General features: G+C 43.4%; 1 protein-coding gene across 1 annotated transcript in view; it reads left to right on the forward strand.

The window, feature by feature from the left end:
* Positions 1-282: 282 nt before the first annotated feature.
* Positions 283-12,375, forward strand: part of ppp1cc (protein phosphatase 1, catalytic subunit, gamma isozyme) — a 33,413-nt gene continuing 21,320 nt past the window's right edge. Inside the window, exon 1 of the mRNA XM_038788250.1 lies at positions 283-481. Coding sequence (XP_038644178.1) covers positions 427-481 — 55 coding nt within the window. The 5' untranslated portion in view covers positions 283-426. The remainder of the gene's footprint in view (positions 482-12,375) is intronic.

The following is a 12,375-nucleotide window of genomic DNA, read 5'->3' on the forward strand; positions in this document are numbered from 1 at the left end:
AGGGGTGGGGGCAAACTTAAAAATACCTGATACTTTAATATTATTTTGCTTAGCATAAGAGAACGGAGAAATGTAACTTTATGCAATTTTTATTCAGATGGAAGGTGCACCAGATCATATTAAGCGGCAGCAACTCTTTACATTGCAGGCTGCCGATACGAAAAGATGGCCAAGACAAAGAGGGACTTGGTTGGACGGAGCACGTGCAGCGCGCATGTGCATTAGACAAAGGACACAGAGAGGGAGTAAGGCGCCAGAAGCCGAATAAGTAGTTCGGGGCCCGGCGCGGGTATCCTTCCGCCGAGCGGTGACGCCATCTTTTTGTGTGGATTTTTTTTAAAAAAAGGAGAGACCTCGGGAGGAGAAAGGAAAGCGGAGAAGCGAGGGAGAGAGAGGCAGTAATCGCCCCAATCACTGCCCGAAACCATGGCGGATATAGACAAGCTGAATATAGATAGCATCATTCAGAGGTTGTTGGAAGGTGAGTTTTAGGGAGGTGGCCGTTAGCCCGGGGTTCTAGCTTTGATCTTCCACATCCCCGGGAGAGGTTTCCATGTTTCCCGTAGGTTACTGCTCCCATCCCCCCCCCCCCCCCCCCCCTGAGGATAACCGACCCACTCCCGGATAACCGGCCCGCTCCTGGATAACTGACCCGCTCCCGGATAACTGACCCGCTCCCCCCCCCCCCCCCCCCCCCCCCGGGCGCACGCCGTGTACTCGGCCCGGCCCACAGCCCGGAGCCGGCCCCGGCTTTACTCAGGACTTCCTCTGCTTCCCTCCCCGGGGGAGTCACTGCCTTAAAGCAGCTGGTCTCCGCTTATATCCCTCCCGGCCCGTGTGGCGGTAACGTGGGCTCTGGGGACACTGTTCGTCGAAAGGAGCAGCCGACAGGATCCATTTTGATGCACCTCTTTTTTTGGTGGTTGGGGTTTGGGCGGGGGTGGGGGGGGTGTCTGGTCGGAGCTGCTTCAGAAATGGCGGCACGGTGACATTAGTGGTCATGGGGAAGGACCCCGGCCCCCGAGGCTTTCCTCACTGTCCACCGCCATCCCAATGCACCAAAAAGTGAACCTTACTTCCCAGTGTTAAAGTCTCGACGACGCTTAGAGATGGGACCCGGTTCTTGCTCGTAGTAGGAGTCTTTTTTAGGAGGAGGGTAGAATTATACCAAGCTATGTGAACAATACATGAAGCGATGGTGATCAGGACATCCACATATATGTAAGAGGGCAATAACTGCATTTCTCTTCCTCCTTATCCCACAAATTGGGAAATAATAATTATTCCTGCCCATCACGTAAAGTTATCCGTTTTAATGTTACTGATGGGTACCCAACGTTACTTGCAAGTAGAGAGGATAAGTCATTGTTTCTGTTAACCATGTGGCGTTGCTTTCCTGTTCCAGATAAATTGGTGCTATGCAGGTGAAAATATATATTTGGGCCTACATTTTAAAATTTTATTGGGAGGGGTACTCCATGACTCAGTTTCTCTCTGATTAAGGGATTCCGAATTGCCTGCACCTTAAAATTGAACTGTTCTTCCCCAGATCTGTTTATCTGAGATAATCTGTTTTTTTGACATTATCAGGGTGTTCCTTTTTTTTTAAGTGAACCAGTATTAAATATACCACGTTTCCTGGAGAATATTTACCCCACAACCAGCAGGTTATCATTTATCACAACTGGGATCGCTGTATTCAAATTAGCTGTCATGATTCCTGCATGGCTGTATTTCAAAAATTGCTTGTAGGTTACAAAGTACGCTGGGGTGTTCTGAAATTGTGAAAGGTGTTTTATACAGTTGTCTTTTTATCCTTTAAAATTATGGCGAATTCTGGTGGCATAGCCCCTTTCTTCCTCTTCTACACACGCCATCACTGCTGCTTTGTAAGAGACATTATTGCCGTAGCATTTTGCCTGATGTTGATGGAAGTGTAGTTTTCTGGATATGACATTGGAGGCCCTCTGCAAATTTGGATGTAATGATCCCATTGTGCTATTGTAAAGCCGTATGGAAGCTTCTTGAAGTCTAGCCAACTATCTCAACCAACATTTCCAAAACAGACCATCTGTTTATTTGACTCCTTACTATTTGAGGTATCTTGCCATATACGGGCTTTTCACGGTAACTTCATTGAAGCCTACTTCTGACAATAAAATTATTATAAAAATTGGCCACATCCAAATAGACGTAGTGTTTTGGGGCATCCTGAGGATACACAATATTATGCAAAGATGGGAGCAGATCTTTTTTTATCCACATAGCTCATTGTACTCTGCGAAGTAACCAGTTGGAAGTTTTGGCAACCATCATAAATTGAGCATTTATTAAAAACAGCAGTAATATGGGCTGGAGCAGGGAGAAATGTTTAGATACATGCAGGTTCGAGATTTTGCTAGGAAGGCGATACAGAGCTTCCCGGAGGAACCAGCCTCCATATTGCTGGAGGAGGTGCTGATGACAAGGAGGCTGGAGAAGGGGATAGTGTCAGCGGTGTACGGAGCTATTCCAGACAAGGATAAGGCACCACTGGAAGGGATCAAAGCAAAGTGCGAGGAAGATTTGGGAGAGGTTATAGAAGAGGGGGTCTGGTGTGAGGTGCTCAGGAGAGTAAATGCCTCCATCTCGTGTGCGAGGTTGGGGCTGTTACAGCTGAAGGTGGTATATAGAGCGCACCTCACAAGGGCGAGGATGAGCCGATTCTTTGAAGGAATAGATGTGTTTGAGTGTTGCGGGTGGATGGGGGGAGGGGAGAGACCTCATCCAGTAATCCTCTAGCTTTGGACAAGACCAAAACATATGAATGTGATTGTCCAAAGCTAGAGGATTACTGGATGAGGTTTTTAGGGTAATTTCCAAGGTTGTGCACGTGGAACTGGAATCGGGTCCCCTGGAGGCCATATTCGGGGTGTTAGACCAACCAGGGTTGGAAACGGGTGCGGAGACAGATCTCATAGTCATCTTTGCCTCGTTGATTGCCCCAAGGCGGATCCTGCTGGGATGGAGAGCAGCCTCTCCACCTTGTGCCCTGGCATTGGAATACTTGCCCCTTGAAGGTTAAGTTTGAACTGAGGGGAAGGACGGAGGGGTTCTACAAGTCATGGGCATTATTCATTATGCACTTTCAAGAACTGGATAACATCGAACATTAGTTGAGGGGGGCTGTGTGTATTAAGGGTGACTATGGGTAATCCCAGATTCCTTTTTGTCATTTGTTTATGTAAACATGCAGGCTAATGTTTGGGGGTTGGTGGGAGGATGGGATCGTTGTTGTTGGGATTGACATATTTGTTGCTGATTATTGTTTATTGTTGGTGGGTGTAAACTTGGGAGAAAATGTGAAAAAGGAGAATAAAAAAATATTTTAAAAAAACAGCAGTATCTTTAATGTTGATAACATCCTGAAGTGTTTAGAACTGTTTGGAGAGGGACATGCTGATCCAGAGAGATTTAGAAGGTGTGTCAAGGCGTGGGCTTTAGTGGAGATGGGTGGGTTTAGGGAGGGAATTCCCATGTGGGATCGAGATGACTAATGGTACAATAGTCAATAATGTGAGGGGGCACGATAGATTCAAACCCAATTAGATGTGCAGCTGTTTTACTTGGAAGCATGCATCATAATAGACCAAAATAAAAAATCACCGCTAGTGATTGCTTAACAGATTTGTTTTTAATTTGCTTTTAGACAGCCATTGAGATATTTAATACCTATTGCCATTAAATTTCCCTACCTAATTTTTAACTATATTTTGATAACTAGAAATCTGTTGAAATTGGTGCTAGGATATTGATTGGAAAATTAGTTGAAATAGATTTTTTGTGATACATGAAGGGAGGTGACCATTTTTCCTTCGGATGAGGCATTCCTCATGCACACTTGCTCCTAATGCTCAAAACAGCTGTTTATTCAAATGTATAAGATAGGTAATGGATTTGGTGTTTTAGACAGGATGGTTTCTAATGTGCTTTGTACTTAGGAGTTTTCCCCTTGTAAAATCATTGAGCTGTGTGTTGTCCAACTGGTCATAAGAGTGCTGTTGTTACTTTTCACAATTTACAAGTTCTAAATCTGACGTGAAGTTGAAAATTCTCATCTGTTTTAATTGTGATCTTTTGAACTTTGTCCCATTTATAGAGCTGGGCAGCTCCAGCAAATGTTTTTATTGTAAATGTGTTTTAGATGTTGTTTCTGTGTGCACAAACTGTTTGTGACATTTTGTACTTAAAAGGGGACAGGTTTGGATAAGGGTTCTGCTTATTCACCTAAATCTAACAGTACTTTTTGGGCACTTGGAATGCTGAAGACCCATGAACTCTGTGCCATTTTCCTCTGTTTGCATTAGTTTGTACTGCTGTTCAGAGTAGAGGCTGTTTTTTTTTGTTGGAGAAATACAGCACAGAACAGGCCCTTCGGCCCACGATGTTGTGCCGAACTTTTGTCCTAGGTTAATCATAGAATTTTGGATACTAAGGGCAATTTTTCATGGCCAATCCACCCAACCTGTACATCTTTGGACTGTGGGAGGAAACCGGAGTACCCGGAGGAAACCCACGCACACACGGGGGACGATGTGCAGACTCCACACAGACAGTGACCCAAGTCGAAATCGAACTTGGGACCCTGGAGCTGTGAAGCAATTGTGCTATCCACAATGCTACTGTGCTGCCCTTAAGCTAAGGTTGGATGCCAACATTGAAATACACCCATGATTACATGTCAGAATATACAATATTTGGACTACAGATTAATTGAGGTTCTGTGCAAGTTTTGCATTACTTATTTTTGTATTCTACTTTTGCATTCAACTTTTGATGCATTAACATCTCCCCACTAATGCACGTGGAATGGGTCAGGGACTTCAGACTTGTTCTTGGTCAGGTAATGCTGGTCCTCTACCCATTTTTTTTCTGCTACTTAAATGGATCTGCAAGATTGTTTGCAACACTGTGCAATGTTTTAGCAGAATGGAATGTTGTATCTTTCAAGGCAAGAATTTTATTCTTGCTCTCCAAGAATGCAGTCACATTTATCCCATATTCAAAACTCAACAACTCGCCTCGCTAATTCTGCAGCATCATTGAGGTTTTAGTTGCATGTCTGTGGATGATGCATTGAAAGGTGATGAAGTGCATAAAATTACCAATGATATAATCCCTTAAACTTGGTGTTTCCTTTAAAGTTTTGTCTTGTTGGCCTTTCAGTCAAAATTTTTTAAATCTGGTTGTGTTGTGCTCTGTCGCCTGTTAACCCTGATTTATTTGAAATTATGACAACAGCTGGTTTTCAACCCAATTTATGACTTGTCCAACATTGCATCATTTTCAGCCAGCACTAAATTATCTTTTTACCATAAACTGAACAAGTTTCAGTGTTCCCCTAGTTATTCACGTCCTGACTATTTTGGCAATCGGTAACACCAGCTTGCAGAAAGACGTTGACTATTGTTTATACCAATGTTAATCAAATCGCAACACAGAATCTTTGGTTGCAGTCTTTAATTGCATGTACCTTCAAGCAATGTTAGTAGCTGTCACCACTTAATCTGCTTGTCACTTAGGGTAGGTTGGTTTACTGAGCTAACCACTGAGCTACCGTGCCCCCCCCCCCCCCCCCCCGTGCGGTTCTACAACATCTGGCACCTGTTTGTGGTGGAATTAATAACATTAATGTTCTGTGTTACTGAGTATCCCGTTAATGTTTATTGCAGACTTCCTTTCAACATTGTTCCACTTTATTAATTTGCTTACGCCTCAAAAGTTTGCGCTCATTCTAATTTTATTCAATTTGGATGCTAAATTCTACATTTTGAATCTATTTGGGTAGTTCTGGGTAGATACGCTTACAATATTAGCAGTATTACATTTTTTCTGTTCGACTAAATTAAAGTGCTGAGTCTTGTTTGTAATCAAATCATTCTGTGCAGGCTAAGGTCATAGTAAAATCAATTTGAGTAGTGATACCAGTTGCAATGTTGGATATATTTTCACCAAAAAATTGTGCGAGTGGTGGCTGCAGTTGGGGAGATGGTGGGAACAATTCTGTTAGCTCTTACCTTTACCATTGAAAGCGGGTACAGGCACAGGCGATGGTTTTTGTTCCTGTTTGTTAGTATTTGTCTATTTGTAAGCAATATATTTCAAATGTCAACAAAAACTGCAGACACAGAAATGGATGGATTTCAACATGGATGGATTGACAAGGAAAGGGCTGTGGATGTTGTCGACATGGACTTTACTAAAGAATTTGACACGGTCCCTCACAGCAGGCTAGTGCAAAAGATTAGATCACATGAGGTCAGGGGTGAATTAGCTGGATGGATCCTGAACTGGCTTGGCCATTGAAGACAGAGGGTAGCAGTGGAAGGGTGTTTTTCCGAATGGAGGTCTGTAACTAGTGGTGTTCTGCGGGACCTCTGCTATTTGTAATATATATAAATTGGAAGAAAATGTAGCAGGTCTGTGAGCAAGTTTGCGGATGATACTAAGATTGCTGGAGTTGAGAATAGTGATGAAGATTGTCAGAGAATACAGCAGGATATAGATAGGATGCAATATTGGACGGAGAAGTAGCAGGTGGAATTTAACCCATACAAATGCGAGGTGATGCATTTTGGTAGATCCAATTCAGGTGGGAGGTATAAAATAAATGGCAGTACTATCAGGAGCATAGAGACACCAGATCTAGGTGTGCAGGTCCACAGTTCCTTAAAAGTGGCAGCACAGGTTGAAATGATGGTAAACAAAGCATATGGCATGCTTGCCTTCATCGGATGGGGCATCGAGTAAAAAAAAGTTTGCAAATTATGTTAGTTATATAAAATGTTGGTTACGCCACATTTGGAATACTGTGTCCCGTTCTGTTCACCACACTACCAGAAGGACTTGGAGGGTTTGGAGAGAGTGCAGAAAATATTTACTGTGATGTTGCCTGGTATGGAGGGTATTTTTAAAAACTTTAAATTATTGTCACAAGTAGGCTTACATTAACACTGCAATGAAGTTACTGTGAATATTAGCTATGAAGAGAGATTGAATAAACTGGGATTGTTCTCTCTAGAAAGGTGGAGGCTGTGGGGAGACCTAATAGAAGTTTATAAAATTGAGGGGTATAGCTAGGGTGAACAGTTGGAGGCTTTTTCCCAAGGCGGAAATGACAATTACAAGGGGGCACAAGTTCAAAGTGAGAGGGGGTGGGGTGGGTTCAGTGGAGATTTATGGGGGAGTTTTTTTTACACAAGAGGGTGGTGGTGGCCTGGAATGTACTGCCAAGTGAGGTGGTTGAGGCAGATCCGTTAGCAACTATATATATTTTTTAACTTATTGCAAATACTTTAAAAAAAAAATAAATTTAGAATACCCAATTCATTTTTTCCAATTAAGGGGCAATTTAGCATGTCCAATCCACCTACCCTGTACATCTTTGGGTTGTGGGGGTGAGACCCACGCAAACGCTGGGAGAATGTGCAAACTCCACATAGATAGTAACCCAGAGCTGGGATTGAATCTGGGACCTCAGCACCGTGAGGCAGCAGGGCTAACCCACTGCGCCACCGTGCTGCCGTTCGTTAGTGACTATTAAAACTTATCTAGATAGACACATGAACAGACGGGGGTAAAGAAGGATACAGATGGTTGGATAGGACACATGATTGGCGCAGGCTTGGAGGGCCGAAGGGGCTGTTCCTCTGCTGTATTCTTTGTCCCAAAACTACAGACACAGGAATGGATCGATTTCAACAAAACTACATACACGGGGAAGGAAGATTAGTTTTTGGTGATGATGTAGATCCTGAAATTCTTTTTGAAAGGATCGGTTAACATTGGGAGATGAGGGCGGCACGGTGGCACACTGGTTAGCATTACTGCCTACGGCGCTGAGGACCCGGGTTCGAATCCCGGCCCTGGGTCACTGTCTGTGAGGAATTTGCACATTCTCCCCGTGTCTGCGTGGGTTTCACCCCCACAACCCAAAGATGTGCAGGTTAGGTGGATTGGCCATGTTAAATTGCCCCTTAATTGGAAAAAATGAATTGGATATTCTAAATTTATTTTAAAAAACATTGGGAGATGAGGTCAATTGTCTCAGCTGCAGTGGTGCAATTTGCCTCTGAGATGGAAGTTCTTGATGTTGAGTTAACACCATGGCGGAGGTATATGCTCTACAGAATGCCCTCTCCACTTGTATTATTAGAGCCAATATTTCGGTAGGAGTGCATTGTCGGCTTGCCTACTGAGTAGAAATTGATGAACAAGGAGGATCTGTCAAATCTGATGGAGTGGTAATTTTTATTCTTTTATGGGCCATGGGCTGCACTGACCAGGCCAGCATTTCCATTGCCCATCCCTAATTGCCCTAGAGAATGTGGTGGAGAACCGCCCACTGTGCTATTGGGGAGAAAGTGCCAGGATTCTGACCCAGCTACAATGAAGGAATGGCAATATTGTTCTGAGCACGGATGGTATATGTCTTGGAGGGAAACTTGCAGGTGATGGTGTTCCCATGCGTCTGCTGCCCTTGTCCTTCTATGTGGTTTTCAAAGGTGCTGCCAAAGGAGCCTTGGTGAGTTGCAGTAATTTGTCTTGTAGATGGTGCACACTGCTGCAACTGTGTGTTGTGGTGGAGTAAGTGGATGTTGGGGGTGGCTGATGGGGTGCCAGTCATGAGGGCTGCTTTGCACTGGATAGTGTCAAGCTTCTTGATTGGTGTTGGAGCTGCACTCATCCAGGCAAGTTGTGAGTATTCCATCACACTCTTTACCTTGACCTATGCCTTTATAGATGGTGGACAGGTTTTGGGGAGGCAGGTGGTGAGTTACTCTGCTGAATTCCAGCCCTTGGCCCACTCTTGTGGCCACAGTATTTATCTCGCTGGTCTAGTTCCCTTTCTGGTCAATGGTAACCCGCAGGATGTTGAAAACAAGGGGTTCAGCAACGGTAATGCCGTTGAATGCCATGGGAGATGGGTGGACTTGAAATCAGTATTGGCATAGTCTTCTAAAGACACTATCAGGATGAATTCCTCATATGACCACATGCTTTATGCAATATGTTTGTAGTATATCTTAGTTTTTTGCCACCTGTAACCACCAATACAGTATTTAAGTTCATGTGGCTCAAAATGCTCTCTCTAAAGCCAACATTCCTTTTGAAAGGACAGTTTTTTTTAAAGTTCAAGAGACTGTAGTATCACAATTCAGATTCATGAAACTGTAGTATCACAAACAGGTGCTGATTAATCTGATTTCTCTAATTTTCTCTGAATTTCTCAGCATTCCTTGTTGCATTTTCTTGATGATTAATTTTAGTGTAATATTGACTCCAGGTTAACTATATTTTTCCAAGCGTGTAGAGTAACTACTCAGCTAACCAATTAATCCAAAATGCTATTATTCAATCATTGGGTAGAGTAGTTTCATCAGCATTGTAATTCTTGTTGCCTACTGGACATGGCTGGAACAGTTGCGCATGTGCACTCAGCCCACACGGGGCTGGTTTAGCTCACTGGGCTAAATCGCTGGCTTTTAAAGCAGACCAAGCAGGCTAGCAGCACGGTTCGATTCCCGTACCAGCCTCCCCGGACAGGCGCCGGAATGTGGCGACTAGGGGCTTTTCACAGTAACTTCATTGAAGCCTACTCGTGACAATAAGCGATTTTCATTTCATTTCACTGCTGCTGGCGCACACGTGATTGCTCCTCCTGCCTTTCTGATCAGTAGGAGAAGGCTATGCAATTCAATTCACCCCATCAATGAATATTCATTCCAGTTCCCAACCGGTGATGAGATTTTGGTCTCAATCCAGTGCTTTAAGGCTTTGTGCAGGGTGTTTCTATACAGTTTGGGTAGCTCAATTGGTAGAGGATGGGCTCTTAATCCCAGCGTCATTTCAAGTCTTAAATATTTTAGACAGAATACTTCAGATAAAGTACCGACGGTGACACAGTGGTTAGCACTACTCCATCATAGCTCCAGGGTCCTGGGTTCAATTCCGGGTGACTGTCGATTTTGCACTTTCTCCCTGTGTCTGCATGGATTTTCTCTGGGTGCTCCGGTTTCCTCCCACACTCCAAAGATGTGCAGGTTAGGTAGTTTGGCCATGCTAAATTTCCCCATGGTGTCCAAAACATTAGGTTGGGTTACAGGGGTGGAGGTGTGGGCTTAAGTAGGATGCTCTTTCCAAGGGCTGATGCAGACTCTATGGGCTGAATGGCCTCCTTCCGCACTGTAAATTCTGTGATATGTGGAACTAAATTTTACAATTATTTCTCCACATTGACAGTTGTGAATCTCATTTATGGAAATTTTCAGATATAGCTTCTTCATTTACTGACTCATCAGAAGTATGTTTTAGAAGGAGCTGTTGCTAAATGATAGATGGATTAAATACTTAAAATTGGTTAAGAACCACAGACCTAAAAATGGGGAACTTAAATTTTGTTTGTCAAGCATGCTGATCGTGAAACTAATTGAGCTCGTGTAGGAAGTGCTAGCTCCCTAGTATTGCAACACCAGTAAACACAGTTAACACGAACCTGCCTCTACTGGCGCCACCACAAGTGCCCTTTCAAGTAGGGGATAAGATGCAGAAACCCAAAAGTAGTGAATATGTGCAATAGCTAATCTCGGTATCTCTGCCAGTAGTATTGCTATCCAAGATTTTGCAGCATCCTGGCCAGAGGACACTGGAGCCTAATACATTGCTCCTGCTGATTTCAAATTAGTCAACAGACTGATCCGCCTGATACCCTCCTGGTGTGTTGCTCAGCTGTTCACTTCTTTACCACTAGATTGGTGAGAGCTGAGATCAAAAAACAATTTAGTTGACCAGGATGCTGTGTTTAAGATTTTTAGTGATGTAACGGTGGTAACATGATGCAAGAGTGCAGTGACGTACCAGTTGTACTGTGCAGTAGGTTTAGCTCAGTTGACTCAACAGCTGGTTTGTGATGCAGAGTGAGGCCAAAGTGCACATTCAATTCCTGTACCGGCAGGCATTATTCACGAAGACCCCGCCTTCTTAACTTTGCCCCTCTAGTTAAATCAAAGGGAAAGGACACTAGGCCATCTGGGACTATGGTGACTTTACTGCAGTAGGGTTGCGTTCACAATCTTACACAGATGAAATTGTTGATTTTAGCGATAGTAAAATGGCAATCTGCCAAATAGAAACCAAAGTGCAGGCTGCTTTGCTAATGTAAACCACAGGCCTGCGAGTGGGTGACACAAAACTGCAATTTGGGGGAAAACGGATGGTGTCTTGTCATCACCAGAAAAAAGACACTAGTATAACATGTATCTAATAGCAAGAAACTACAGTATTCAAACCTGTGGTGAAATCACGTTCTTCTGCTGCTTTGGGAACTCTGCTATCTTGAGATGGAAGCATGTGCAGCTGCATAGATAACAAAAGATGCACCATGAGACTGCACCCCAGGAAATTTACTAAGTACCAGATCGCTTTGAACTATGGGACAAAAGCCATTCTAGGCGCAAATAATAAAAGCGCAGCAATCAGCAATATTATGAAACCATCTCAAAAAAACAGAGTAGATGGTCACTTTGCATGAAATAATATCTGTGTAATGGGCCAGAATAGGAGGTATTATTCCAGCAACCAACCTGAAGACCCAAACACTTTGTCATCGTGTTGAAACCCATTTCATTAATATTTGAGTGCAGTTAATAATGAGAGAAATGCATATTTGCTGGTAGCACTCCAAAGATGAGTGCTTTAAATTGCAACATGCACAAAACCTGCATTCCAGATGGTAGAACACTACACTCCTACATCTTATTTATGCTATGCAAATTTTAAAAAGTGACTGGATAATTTATTGCAATTGGATTTAGGATTAATCAGACTACTCTTGTCTCTCGTGTGTTGTATGCTTCATAAAGCTTATTACATCTCTCGTTAATGAACATTAGATGTTTTCTTGGCAAAAACTGGTCAATCGCAGACATGCATCATGTGTGGTTGGGAGATATCCAGCATCCCTATAAGTAGAGATAATTAACACTAAAGAAACTCTCATTCCTTCATGTTTTGTGTGTATTTGGCAAATATCAACTGTTACCCTATCAAAACTGCGAATCTCTGAAAATCATCTTACTCTTTAACCTCGTTCTAGCTTTTAAAAAATCCCAATTATTTCTTTTCCAATTGAGGGGCAATTTAGCATGCCCGATCCACCTGACTACATCTATGGGTTGTGGGGGCGAAACTCACGCAGACATGGGGGGGGTGGAGAATGTACAAACTACACAGATACTGGGCCGGGATAGAACCCGGGTCCTCCGTGTCGTAGGCAGCAGTACTAGCCACTGTGCCACCCCAACCTTGTTTTAACTAACAGATAAACATTTCATCCAG

Source organism: Scyliorhinus canicula, chromosome 1, assembly GCF_902713615.1.
Source record: "Scyliorhinus canicula chromosome 1, sScyCan1.1, whole genome shotgun sequence".
NCBI lineage: Eukaryota > Metazoa > Chordata > Chondrichthyes > Carcharhiniformes > Scyliorhinidae > Scyliorhinus > Scyliorhinus canicula.